The sequence below is a fragment of the Lepisma saccharinum genome, chromosome 3 (assembly GCF_977018435.1).
Source record: "Lepisma saccharinum chromosome 3, izLepSacc3.1, whole genome shotgun sequence".
In the NCBI taxonomy this organism is placed as follows: Eukaryota; Metazoa; Arthropoda; class Insecta; order Zygentoma; family Lepismatidae; genus Lepisma; species Lepisma saccharinum.
This window is the reverse complement of record NC_139231.1, coordinates 75,989,470-76,003,846: the sequence shown is the minus strand read 5'-3', so window position 1 is coordinate 76,003,846 and position 14,377 is coordinate 75,989,470. Positions and strand designations below refer to the sequence as shown.

Below are 14,377 nucleotides of genomic sequence, written 5' to 3'. Positions count from 1 at the left end.
CGAGGTGTGTATAATAATAATAAAATATAAAAATATTTTTTTAAAAAAAAACAACCTAAATAGAACAAAGATACCTTGTTTCAGGTATCTCTGGAGCAAGTTTGAGCATAGCGGCAGAGGAAGGGGGGGGGGGGTCGAGTGAGCAGAGCGAAGAAAGACTTGCGCAGAGACTGGTTTTCGATCGCCTGCTCCAGAGGACAGAGTCCACTTGGTAAATAAAAATATATGGGACAGTTGTAGTCTGTGAACTTTCAGGATCGATCGAAACCTGTGTGAACAAAGCATTCGAATTGTTCATCACTACTGTCATGTTTGTTAAATGAAAATATAGTCACTCGAGCGTGAAATAAAGATTTAACATAAGTGGTCAACCGAACAACATCCTGCATAATAAAATGCGTTTGGATTATAAGATAATGTAAATGAACAAAGAATACGGTAATTATATTTCTGTTTAAGAATGCTGTAAATTCTAATGCAACGTAATGGTGAAGCTAAAGTGCTATAAGTAGGTGGCATTTCTGCATGTGCGAGTGCAAAAGCTTTACTTTTATCAACAAGTCAGAAGCGCTAACTTAATATAGATTTTCGGGGGGAAGATCGGCATAAACAATAATTTATAAATGTAAATATACATAAAATGTGTCCTTCTACGTGAATTTTTGGGGGGCAGAAATTGCCCTCCACAAAGCCTGAGCAAGTCGTACTCCATGTGCGAACAAGCCGTCTTAAATCTTGCACGTAAGATAATTCGCCACAGTTGGCAACGTAACGTTGCAAACCCCAAAACAGACTATGGGTGGCAATTCTGATTCTCCTGCCAAGCAACGATTCAATTCATTGTATTCACTGGTTTATTGAATGTAACCGCGATGTGAAAAATGTAAGCTTACATGTGAAAAGAATGTGTCTAGTGAAAAGGTCTGACAGGCTGACATATAGAAATGATAGATATAGTGATTGAACGTGATTAAACATTGCCACTTTCTTTGGTAAAATAACACGTTTTGACATTAAAACCAGCTTTGTAATTAACTATGAACATCATGGAAAGAAACAAAATTTACACACCTTTGGCCTCTTTGGCCAATAAGACCTCAGCACTTCCTGCTTATTGTGTTCCGTAATGCAGGGTGCCCAAAAAGTCACGCAGCCGAGACTTTGAACTTACGTAACTTTTGTAAAAAAGGCGATAAGACATATAAAACTTACACTGGGCATTAACTTTGTTTATGTGGATATTTATTAAACATTAAACAAGAAAATTAAGCTCTACTAGAAAGTTCAGTATGGGGAAATAGTTACTAAGGTATAAAAAAGTTATTACGAGTATACGAAGTAAAAACAAACATGGATAGTTGTGGAGTCGCTTGCAAAAAATTTCGAAAAAATGATAAATTTTACGCATTTTATGCATTACAGACGATTTATGGGATGTATTATGACATTCATAAAAAAGTATGTTCTTTTACAAATTAAGAGATATACTGGTAACATTGGACGTGTCAGATGGCAGTACGAGCTGTGCTCAATCAATGGCCAGATAAAAGAAAAGATTTTAAATTTATCGAACAAAAAGATTGATCGGTTAGGTAAGTTAGTTTTTTTGTAAATGTAAATCTATTGTTTATTAATTATATTGTTCAGTGTTTTGTACTTAGGGCACACGAACTTCAAACTGAGAAACAAAGAGTTGGATATAGGCCAAGGTACATTGTGTGCTTCAGCTCTTCTTCAGAGCCTTATATAGAAGAACGCATATTCCATAAGTAAGCATTAATGATTTCTCTTGGCCATCGTTATCCTCAAGAGGTCGTAAGATGAGATTATACAGTCTAGAGTATCCGATTTCCATGTCTCGAATTACAATCTCCGTTGTTAGGTTAATAGCTTACATGTGTTTGCTTTTATGTTATCTTCTTTGGGATGTGGGTAATGATCTTTAGCCCTATTTGTCTTGACATTTCCTCCAAGAAAGATAGTGCTCAAACCAACTAAATCACAGTTGCCAATTAGCGTTTTTCACACCAAACATATTTTGAGGGGTGAGAGGCCGGCGACGCAGAGGACCTCTCGCTTCCGAAATACGTCTAGAAATGACATTTTAATCAAGATTCTGAAAGGCTAGAAAGAGGACAAAAAACTATGCTTTAAAAATGTTTTCACCACCTTTAAATACTGTTCGAAAATGCATGACGAGCGAAATTATTAATCTCAGGATTTTATTCTATCGGCTTCTCTTCTAGCATTATCTCGATTCCGTAGAGCACTAAAGTGCACGGCTGCATACAAACATTACATGTTTATTTTTCGAGAACTCGTAGCAAAAGTCACAACTAGCAAAAATGTTACCAAGATAATTTGTTTGTCAAACTTTATCGGTGGTTCACCCTGTGTTACGCACACACAGGGGTGGCCACAGGGGGGATTCATGACGCGCCTGCGTCATGGGAATTTTTTGGTGGGGACAAAATTTCATAGTTTACCTACCAATTCTACATACCTTCACACAAAAATGGGGGGATCGTTTCGTTTGATTGACTTGTTATTGATTTTTAGTTATGGTTATTAGATGTTCAGCCTCTACTTCATGATTTCATAACTTCACTTCCACAAGAATACTATTTCCTGTAGCAAACATGAAAGTAAACAGTACATTTTCTATCCCTAGTCCACATTCAAACAAAAATCAATAACTGCGTGTTTATCCAAACTGTATTTGTGTGTGTAGAGAAGAGGGGGGGGGGGGGTTGATGAACAATTCTTTTGGGAGGATTTAGATGAACGACTTTGGGAGATGCGTCCACGGCCTTGGGGGGGGGGGGGGGGGGATGGGAACCTCTGCACACACACACACCACGATTTGCGAGATTTTAAAAGTCCTGAGAGGTATTTTCTTTCGGGGGACCCTCTCACTCACAGTTTATTGCTCATGTATGGGTTTCAGTAAATACGTTGGAGTTTCATAACGAACTACAGATCTTACACACTTTTGCATTTGTGCTGCTGCCTGAAATTCTTGATGGGAACTAATTCACACTTTTCACACACTGTTTATGAAATTTATCCACTATTTTTTATCTGGAGAACTCTCTAGAATGAACACACACACACGCACACAACTTGCACCTGTACTAATGACACGTTGTCAAAGAGCAGAATTATTACTATGAATGGAATTGTTAATACTTTCCCTGTCGAAAATATGAGCCCCAGGGGAGGCTATCAGGCTTGAGACTCCTTCCAGGAATGTCCTCGAATACACCCAATTATGGTTATCACTTGTCGATTTAAAATTTCTCATTTTGTAAAATGTATCTTATGAGTAGACCTCGGATTTAAGGTTTTTAATCTATTTTTTCCTTTACACGTATGTAAGAAATAATAAGTGATGTCAGCGTTCTGTTAAAAACGCAACAACTGATGAAGTTTTATAGTGCCTAAAAAAACCTATTTTGCTTGTTAGAACCTATTTTAGGTTTATACGCCTAAATCAAGCCCTTTTTTAAGGTTTTTATATATTTTTAAAGGTTTTACAGGATTTTTATGTCACACAGAGGCATTTGCTTTGTTTGGCCACGAAAAAATTCATTGACGAAAGTGTTTGAAACGTACTCTCTGTCGATTTCCCTTCCTCCAAGCGTATGGTAATTTTTCAAAGCTCTAAACAAAGCAAAATGTCTGGTGCCACTGTTACCTGTACAATCCAAAGTTGGTCTGATCTCTGTGGTCTTGCTTACTTTCGCGTCACTTCGGTGCTTTGTGGCATTCACGCGTTGCAAACTAACATTTTAGCATTGAAGTTTTCACCATTCACTATGTTTTTGTTGAAAGATTAGTTTCAGCACGATGATCCTCAGAGACAAAATTGCGGAGTTTGACTGTGGATAACATGAAAGAAGATTGTTGCCTTACTATTCGGCGAAGAGTGGATTTTAAAAGCAAATTTCCAATGTTAAGTTCTGCCATCGCCGTAGGGTTAGGCAACACACATAACGTTATGCAAGATAGTGCGTATTTCAGGATATAGGTGTCCCATTTTCATTGCCGGTGACTTTACCTAATCAGGATTTTTCAAGAATTTTGAACTATTTAAAGTTTTTTTAACCTGATTCAGGATTTCTCGAGCCTAACATAAGATTTTTAGGATTTTTACAACCTATTTTAGGGTTTTTCGAACCTATTTTAGGTATTTTAGAGCCTATTTTAGGATTTTTAGAGCCTATTTTAGGAACTTAGGAGTAATATTAACAAATGAAAATTATATTAAAGAGGAAATAAAAAGTAGACTTAATTCAGGAAATGCATGTTACTTCTCTCTTCATAAACTTTTGTCTTCTCGTTTAATATCTAAGAAACTAAAAGTTAAAATATACAAAACAGTAATTAGGCCTGTAGTATTATATGGGTGTGAAACCTGGTCCCTTACATTGAAAGAGGAACATAAATTGAGAGTATTTGAAAATAAGATCCTTAGGAAAATCTTTGGACCTAAAAGGGATGAGACAGGTGAGTGGAAAAGGTTACATAATTTAGAACTACATAATTTGTATTCATGTCCAGATATTATTAGAATAATTAAATCAAGAAGACTTAGGTGGGCAGGCCATGTGGCACGAATGGGAGAGGAAAGAGGAGTTTACAGGATTCTTGTTGGGAAACCTGATGGTAAGAGACCTGTAGGAAGGCCAAGACGAAGATGGAGGGACAACGTTGAGATGGACCTAAGGGAAATCGGTAGGGATGGAAAAGAGTATATAGATCTTGCTCAAGATAGGGAAACATGGAAGGCCTGTGTTGCTGCAGCCATGAACCTTCGGGTTTAAGAAGGCTAGAGAGTTAGTTAGTTAGTTATTTTAGGAACCAGAAAGCACACTTTTTAGAACCTAAAAATCTGAGGTCTGCATATGAGTGTGAGATATGGATGGGAATTGTGTGCTGCAGATACACACACATTTGTACACAATAAACAAAACTAACTTCCACACGGATTGGGACCGTGAATACAGCATTGTACAGATCTACTGCATAGTGAATAGTAGCAAAATTCTAAAGCTTTTCAAAAAAATATCAGCGGTTCTTTTAACTTTGACGTATAGATTCAAATTAATATTGTATTTACATCTATACCAACGCTATTTTGTAACCGTCAAATATTTCGGTTTCATGCCCTTAAAATATTCGACACACATAACGATTTGAAACAAACGCGAATAAACTAGGAAATGCAGGTCACCATCATGACTACAGGGTATGCACCCTTCCTTGAATTCAAGCACTAGTTTATTAACGAAGCATGTCCGTTTGAAGTGGCAGGTCAATATCCATCAAGTTCGCATACAACATCTGACACAAAGGAAATGCTATGATTCAGACGCAAGCATATTGCCATTTATGACGTTCAAGGATAGCGAGTCTCAGCAGAAAGAGTTCATTCGCTTACTCCACTTGCGGCGGGTAACGGTCCCATTAAACTTAATGCCCCATCAATTTACTGCAGCACTATTTGCCCAGCAGTCTGTTCTGCCATCTCAAATGTGAACTCTGACTTGGTCGAGTGCTGCTGGCTACTGGAAAGACTGATTTATCTACACACCCTCTTATCGTACCCAACAAATTTTCGTGACACTCCCTAAAATGTTTCGACAGAGGCTTCATTTTTTGAGGTTTTGGCGCTAGATTTATATCTGCATCCCAGATTGAACCGCTGGATAATTCGATGCCATGACAGAATTTTAAGAATGTTCGGTGTTCCAATTGGTGAAAATGTGAACAAGGTAGTGCGGGAATATTTTGGAACGTTCTCATTTCACATTCAGGTCAATCCGAACGAATTATCCAATTTTGCAATTAATGGTATGTCAGTTCCCCAACAATTAAGTGGGGGAGGGGGCATCATGGCTTCTTTCTTCTTCATATTCATTTTTCTTTCTTTTTTAGAAACTTCCAGTCCTACATTTTACTATATTTTTCTGCATTTGAAGTTCTTTATTTTTACAGAAAATTTGGGCCAGAAGAGTAATGGCCACCCCCACGTAGCTGTTCCCAATACAGAAAAAGCATTTGTTACATACTTTTTCATTTTGCGATCTCCTGAATAAGCGGACGTGTCTATTAAAAAGTAGTTCATCAAATTAAGTATAAACGGATCATAAGAACACATTCTGTGCAGACCTACATTGCTTACAAGTTAACTCATTGTTCACCAAGTTAGACGATGGAGAACAACCAAGGACTCCAGTTCTTGAAGATGCTTCCGTTCGTGCAACCAGATTCTTTACAGTAAATCTTTTCGGGGCAAAAATCGAAAACCGGGAAGTTTTTGTGTTGCGTGTTTTCTGTGTAGCGTGTGGCTCTGCTAGAGTGTCACAGCGGCGGCGCTGCGATCAGAAAGTTACATGCAAATTTGGACGCTGTAATGTCTTAACGATGACTCTGACGCTGTAACTATTTCTAAACTATGTACAGTGGGATCCATGAGTATTACCGAGCAAATTGTCCATGGCTATTTTCATTAATTTTTCTCTTACATCCTGTGTGTTTTTAAGCGTTGCATTTTTATGTATGCTGGTGCAGAAGTTGTCAACAGCTTGTTTTGAGTTTTTTTTAAATTCTTGAACCTCTTATTGAGTCACATAAAGTGCACGAACATGGTGATAGAAAATTTGCACTGTAATACTCATTGATCCCACTGTACATCATTAACAGTACTTAGTTTCAACATTAATTTAACCACGAGTTACGAATATATATACGTATATATGTCTATATTGTTACTCAAACGTCTTTTCCAATATTTGTGTAGGCTACTGTATCAAATTACTCTTGTTTGATGAGAAAATAAAAAATAAGCATTCATCCAGTACCGGCGCCCTATCAGAGGAGACAAAAAGTATTTAGGACTAATTAGTGTTTTTCAGGTTAATTCCTGAAATTATTAACGTGTTTCAATTGATTGATTGAGTTGGTGTTTTAAGTCAATTTTATGCACAGTAAGGCTAATCGGGACTGGACCTACAGTTTAAAGTGGGATCCGAACCACTATGTGCCTCCACTAGGAATCGAACCCGAAACACCTTGATTACAAGGCAGTTAACGTGTTTCAAGATTTTGCTTTCAATATGAACGTGTTTTTAGATTTTCATAAAAATTGACTTTTTCAGATTTATTCCTTAAAAAAAAGAGCATTTCTAAAGTTTTCCTAAAACCGAACGTGCTTCTAGTTTTCTCCTTTTAAAAAAGGAACGTATTCTAGGGATCTTCTGAAAAAAATTAGTGCTTTTCCCTAAGAATTAACGCATTTACAATTTTTGTTTTTAAAAATCTGAACGTATTTCAGTTTTTCCTGAAAAAAAATCAACACGTTTTCATTTTCATTGAAAAGCATTTCAGGGCTGTTCCTCCAAAAGACGAACGAGTTTTTAGCTGCTGCCTTGAAAAGGAAACGCATTTCAGGGTTGTTCCTGAAAATCATGAACGCGTTTCTAGCTATTTCCTAAGAAAGGGAACACGTTTGAGGGTTATTCCTGAAGAAATTTAACACCTTTCTAGGATCATGGTTGTTGCTGAAGAAGATGAATCCAGAGATAAATACGATTCTAACTTATCCTTTTTAATAAAAGCGAACGAGTTTGCAGTATCGTTGCTGCTAAAATGAACAGGTTTCCAGTTTCGTTACCAAATCTAATGTCATGCCAGCAAACGCCCGTGAAAATTGGCTGTCATCTTAAGCGAGAGAAACATGAAACCTTGCCAAGAATAACGTAACAGCCACGCGCAATTTACAAATCGCACGCAACTATTTCGATCCACGAGGAACCACGTGTCCACCTTTAATTTTTTTTTCTTAGCATATTGGCTGCACGTGAGCTTTGGTCTGCTTGTGCTACAGACACGTTGATACTCATTTCCTACTTATATACATGAGAAGAATATATAATGAGATCGATTAAATAGGAACATTGTCCAAAAGTTCGTCTTAGTTTCTCTGCGTATTTAAAGTCGTTATTTTCAGAAGCACACAGAAGACTTTTTTTTAATACTTTTAAGTGCCTCGTTGGAGCTCTTTAATTAATCGAAACTAGTTTCATTGTTAAAAAGGTAAAGTGCTCCCCTGTACTTAGCACCACGCCATGAAGGCGTATAGGGGGTGTGGGGGTAACGCCCCACACTTTCTTGATCCGGTCGTGAGTTGGGGTGATGTGATCAGCATCACGCCCCTGACCGCCTTTACCCCCCAGGGTTTCCCCCAGGTACCCATATTATTCGACACTGGGTGGGCGCCGGGGCCGCTTCCAACGTTAGAAAAGTTCCCGGATTTGAACCGGCCGGGGATCGAACCCGGGACCTTGAGCATGGTAGTCAGACGGTGGCTCAGTCGGTAACGCGTCTGACTACCATGCTCAAGGTCCCGGGTTCGATCCCCGGCCGGTTCAAATCCGGGAACTTTTCTAACGTTGGAAGCGGCCCCGGCGCCCACCCAGTGTCGAATAACATGGGTACCTGGGGGAAACCCTGGGGGGTAAAGGCGGTCAGGGGCGTGATGCTGATCACATCACCCCAACTCACGACCGGATCAAGAAAGTGTGGGGCGTTACCCCCACACCCCCTATACGCCTTCATGGCGTGGTGCTAAGTACAGGGGAGCACTTTACCTTTTTAACAATGAAACTAGTTTCGATTAATTAAAGAGCTCCAACGAGGCACTTAAAAGTATTAAAAAAAAGTCTTCTGTGTGCTTCTGAAAATAACGACTACTTTCATTGGTACAAAGTTCTGCATCATTTTTCAGTGTTGCAGGAATTTTATTACAGATCTTTACGAGGGTCACTATTTATATTTTGAGCCTAACAATGAAAAAACAGGAATTTGGCATTGAAAACTGCTTTATTGTTTTTCGAAGTATTCTCCTTTATGGTCAATCCACTTTTGCATTCGTTCGAACCATTTGGCAAAGCAGTTTTTCCAATCTTCTTGAGACACCTCCATAATATGGTTTTTGAACGCATCAACGGCGTCTTCCGCCGACGAAAATCGTTGTCCACGCAATTTATTCTTGGCATTCGGGAACAAGAAGAAGTCATTGGGTGCCAAATCAGGACTGTACGGCGGATGACCCATCCATCAATTCGATTTTTTGACTGTTCATAAAGTCGGTTGTTAGACGAGATGTGTGACAGCTGGCATTGTCTTGATGAAGAATGATCCGACGGCGTTTGTTTGTTTTCCGTATTTGACCGAAGACCTCTGGCAAACAAATTGTTGTGTACTATTCAGAGTTGACCGTTCTACGTTCCTCTAAAGGCACAGTTGCCACATGACCAGTTTTCCCAAAAAAAAAAAACAGGCGACCATTTGTTTCGATGTGCTTCGAGCGCGAACAACTTTTGTTGGATTGGGTTCATCTTGAAACACCCATACAGTCGACTGCTGTTTACGTTCCGGCTCATATGCATATATCCATGATTCTTCACCTGTTACAATCTTATATACGTCTTTTGAATCACCACGATTGTATTTATTGAGCATTTGTTTGCACCAATTGACGCGAGCGTCTTTTTGAGTTTTTGTCAAATTGTGTGGGATCCAACGAGAACATACCTTTCTCACAGCTAAATGATCATGTAATATTTTATATATGCTGGGCTGGTGGAACTAATGCCTATGGTTGCCTCAATCTCACAGTATGTCACATGACGATCTTGCAGTATTAGGTTTTGCACAGCATCAATGTTTTCTTGAACAACAACTGATTTTGGACGACCTTCGCGAATCTCGTCGGTGAGCGAATGGCGGCCACGATTAAATTCGTTATACCAGCGTTTCACAGTGGCAAAGGATGGGGCTTCATCGCCAAATGTGGAAGTAAGTTGATCGATGCACTCTTGTCTTGATAATCCACGTCGAAAATCGTAAAAAATCATCGCACGAAAATGTTCACGAGTTAATTCCATTTTATTGTTGTCGCGCAATCTCCAAGGCAACATAAACAACACAAATGAAGCTATTGACAAAACATTTGAAGTACGTTATGGTCAATAATGCCAGACGATTCCTTGCAAACGTCAAATCGCGCCTAACTTCAATCAACGTTGCCAAGGCTCAAAATATAAATAGTGGCCCTCGTAAATATCATTTGCGGAAAATTGTGAAATTCTTAGTGCATATTTTTATCACATATGAATACACCTTTAATGACAAGTAAGCTAGTGTTTTCTTCTGAGTTCCTCTAACCCAAATGGCACTCCACTAGAACTCCACTATACAGACAAATGTTGATTTGAAAAAAAAATGAAAAAAAAAGCGCTGATGATCAACACGAATTGGCTTAAATAAACAATAAATATATTTTTAATACTTTTGATGACACCGGGCCTGTATGTTTAGAACTAGCGAATAATTTAATCAATTTAGTAAGGGCTAGTGAATTATTGTTTAGTTTCATTTATGAAGAATCTATACTTCCCAGGAGTTTGGGACGTAACGCCGCGCATAACGGTGGAGAAAGGAAGAAAGGGGAGAAAGCGAATGGGCAGAGCACACAGTGCGCACTGCTGCAAACGCCTGGTAGCTGCAGTGGCGTTGCCTCCTCCGTGCAATCCCTTTCAGACCTTCATCGGTCGAGCCCTCTCGAGTCCCTACTTGCACGGAGAACTTGTAGTTGGGTTGTTCCACAGACTCCTGGACCAGAGTATAAACTTATCGTCTTGGTGAATTGTTTGAATTTGTTTTGTTCTATGCAGGGATTTTGTCCTCTACCCTTCCCCACTGCTCCCATCTCGACACGCCCTTGAAGGAAAACATTCTTTCCAATTTATGCTCAAGGCAAGCGCGTAGAACGTCTGTTCGATAAAATGTCGCAGCATGAAAAATTGACAGCTTACGATGCGGACAGGTTCCACAAAGGAAGATGCGAGCGGAATGAGGTCAGTGCATTCTGCAGATGACAGGAGCTAATTCTCCATTCATATCTCCACGTTGACGAAATCGATTGTGCCTTGTACAAGGCGATTTTTTCCTTTTGTGCAAGATCTTGACGGTTTCAAACTGCATGTGCGAGATCTGCCTGGAATGCTTCTTACAAAAACACGCAACATGTTTCCTTTCTACAAATGGTTTTTACCTGTGAGAAAGCTAAAAGCCTTCCAAAGTACTAAGCTCTCTTCGTGTATAGGGTCTCTCCGATAACACCTAACACTGTCGCCTTGCAATCAAAAGTACACTAATTCGATCTCAGTGGAGACAGTTTGCACCTTGATTCGGATTCCACTTTAAACTGTATGTTCAGTCCCAATTTGCCCATATCAGCATAAAGTGAAATTCAAAACCACTTTTTCTTTAGATAGATACAGAGGTTAAGTGGTACTTGATAGAGAATGTTTCTATGTCCACTTTGTGCACAGATAGGCTGCACATAGTTTAAAGTGGGATGCGATCCACTGTGTGCCTCCACCGGTTTTCGAGCTCGGGACACCTTGATCAAAAGGCAACGACGTTAGCACTACGCTATCGAGGAGGGCGTGAAGTGGTACCGAACGTGATATTTCACTTTTCATATCCTGCCTGGAATCGAACCCTGGAATACTGTAGATAGCTAGGGATGCGAGTGCAGAACGTTTGCTTACTGGTGTACTTCACATTCGGTTTCCTCTTTCCTCCGTCTCCTGGAATGCTCCGACTTGCATAGCAGAATTCCACAAGAAACGAAGGTTATAAAATACAGCAATACAGCGGAACTGGCTATTATATAAGCGAAGAGTGCCCTGTAGCAGGCCCCTTTTCGAGTAAGAAATATTATCGTGCATCATCAGGTGTAGCAGCCAGTGCCGCCAAGAAGCAGAGATAAGTGCTGGCGCATCCCTCAGCCACCTACCCTTCTCCTCGTATTCTTATTTGTTTTGCCCAATAAACAGTAAACACCATATGACTTATTCTCATTTCTCCCGAAGTAAGTGCTCTATCGAAGATGTAAGCTAGGCGATTTAAGATACGGGCAACCAAGTTCTGGGCCAGTCCGTTATTCGCTTATCTTATAGATTTCATAGTGGTCGCTGAACTTGGAATCTTTTTACTTTGTGGAGACGTTTCTGTCAGTACCAGAACCCCGAATACATTGCCAGTTTCAAACTATAGAGTAGCGACTATCAGAAATAACAGAATCTGTACCCTCAATGGCGTGTCTAGTAATTTCGTCAGTGGATGTTTTTTTTTTACTAGTCCTATATTTTGTCATCTTTTCTTGCATTCTTTTTCTTTTAACAAAATTGGGTCAATGTGAAGGGGTTATGACTTCCGTTACCTCCATATGAGCACGCCATTGTATACTAGGAATGGGCGCTCGAACCCTTATCTGAAGCATGCGAATCCGTACGCTGTGGAATTCGAAGACTGGATACAGAATACCGGATTGAGTACCCACGTCCTGGATTCTGTATTCCAGTCTCAAATCTAATATTCGAATCTGAATTATCTGAATCCATTCTCATCCATACTGTAGATCCCCTTCTTTTATAAAATTCCTAGACACTCTCTGCTGTTCACATGTCCGTAAGCATATTGGGTGGTCAACAATCCGGATTCAAGTCCCGATCTGGGAATGTGCATCTTCATCAATTCCATCTAATCATATATATTATGTATAAATTTATTTCTCCCTGCTGTATTGCAGTCTGTGGCGAAGTCGAGGCGTTGGACATCCTTCTGGATGCTGGAGCCGATCCATCCACACCCGACATCCACGGTGGGTACCCCATCCACTACGCCGCCCAGATGTGTGGACCGAACTCCGAGATGGGCAACGACGTCCGTGTTGGGCTGAGCGTGCTGAGGAAGCTTCTGGCACGAGGGGTCGAGGTCAACGTCACGGATCAAGATGGCCGACAGCCGATCCTCTGGGCCGCAAGTGCAGGTTGGTTTGTCAATCAACATCAGCCAGCACCTTATGTAGATTATCTATCACAAGTAATTATTTTTTCTAGAGCCTTCCTGTTAACTGATATCACCGATTTCCTCTATTTGAAAAAAAAATGTACGCTTAGCTGCAAATAAGTTTAATTTGATTTGATTTGGTGATTTAAGTCCACTTTATGCACAGTAAGGCTAATCGGGATTGGACCTACAGTTTAAAATGAGATCCGAACCACTATGTGCCTTCACTGGGTATCGAACCCGGGACCCCTTGATTACAACTCAATGACGCTACCACTGCGCCATCGGGGTCTAAACAAGAACGAAGAACTTAAGTATGATTGATTAACAAGACGTAAAGTCAAAATTATGAATCGGTGTAAAATTTGTGATAAACCATTACAAATAAATCCTTTGTTAAAGATATTTGTAAATAAATATACAGAAAAGAGGGGGGTTGATGGGGTAGCAGAAGGAACTTTGAATAAATGAGATGTAGCAGAAGTCACTAGAAGCCAAGATAGCTTGGTTAACAGAAGTTTACTTTGAATAAACATGACGTGGTAGCAGATGCCAGTTTAAGCCAAGATGCTGTGCCAGCAGAAATTATTTTGAACTTCGATGATAAGTGACAGATGCCAGTGTACACACAAAACAATGTTCGTAGAAGAGTACACTATAATCTGAAACGCTTGTTTTCGTGAAGTCTCCATCACTGGTCCAATAACGTCTTACTATGTACATTTTTTGTGTAGATTATATTTTTCCATTAAAATAACGCAATTGTACAAGAAGGCGGTTCATATAAAGGTGATGTTAGCAAAAACTATTAGAACTAAAGCCGATCGTTGTGGCAGGACGTGTAAAGAGAGCTAAATGCAGTCAGAAGAAAGTAACTATGTTCAACGTACTAGGTGGTCAAAATTAAAGTTCCCCTACTCAGAACCCTCCGGAGAACTACAGAAACATCGGACTGCGGTGAAACTTTGTACAGAGGCTATGGAGACCATGAGGAAGTAAACGCTGACAAAAAAATAAATAGTTCAAGTATTCATCACCAGGTGGAAATGTGGCTCTTAGAATTAAATGTCCCCTAATCAAAGTCCTCTAAAGTACTTTAGAAGTAACAGATTACTGCGAAACGTGGAATATATGCTATAGACACTATGATGAAGCGAATGCTCATGAAAATATTGTTCAAATTTTCACCACCAGGAGGAAATGTGGCGCTAGAATAACAATCAGAAGTCGGACATGCAAAATTTTATTTTCAGTTTATGTAGCAGAATATTATAATATTACAGATTTCTCAGCTCCACATCATAATGAGATATTTGAACCATGGCAGCTAGCAAAGTAGAACAAAGTCAAATACTTACTTCTGTTACATTATCTTCAAAAGTTCATTGTTTCCGGTTACACTCTGAACAAAACACGAATATGAGCCGAACAAATATACAAGGTTTCTACG

General features: G+C 39.5%; 1 protein-coding gene and 1 long non-coding RNA gene across 3 annotated transcripts in view; one reads left to right on the top strand and one right to left on the bottom strand.

Moving 5' to 3' along the window:
* LOC145985166 (uncharacterized) overlaps positions 1–14,377 on the bottom strand; it is a 252,061-nt gene that overhangs the window by 133,906 nt on the left and 103,778 nt on the right. The gene's annotated exons all lie outside the window — the stretch shown is intronic.
* Positions 1–14,377, top strand: part of LOC145985165 (uncharacterized) — a 175,328-nt gene that overhangs the window by 112,326 nt on the left and 48,625 nt on the right. For both annotated transcript variants that reach the window (XM_083118854.1, XM_083118853.1), the window contains exon 4: positions 12,668–12,907. In XM_083118854.1, coding sequence (XP_082974980.1) covers positions 12,668–12,907 — 240 coding nt within the window. The remainder of the gene's footprint in view (positions 1–12,667; positions 12,908–14,377) is intronic.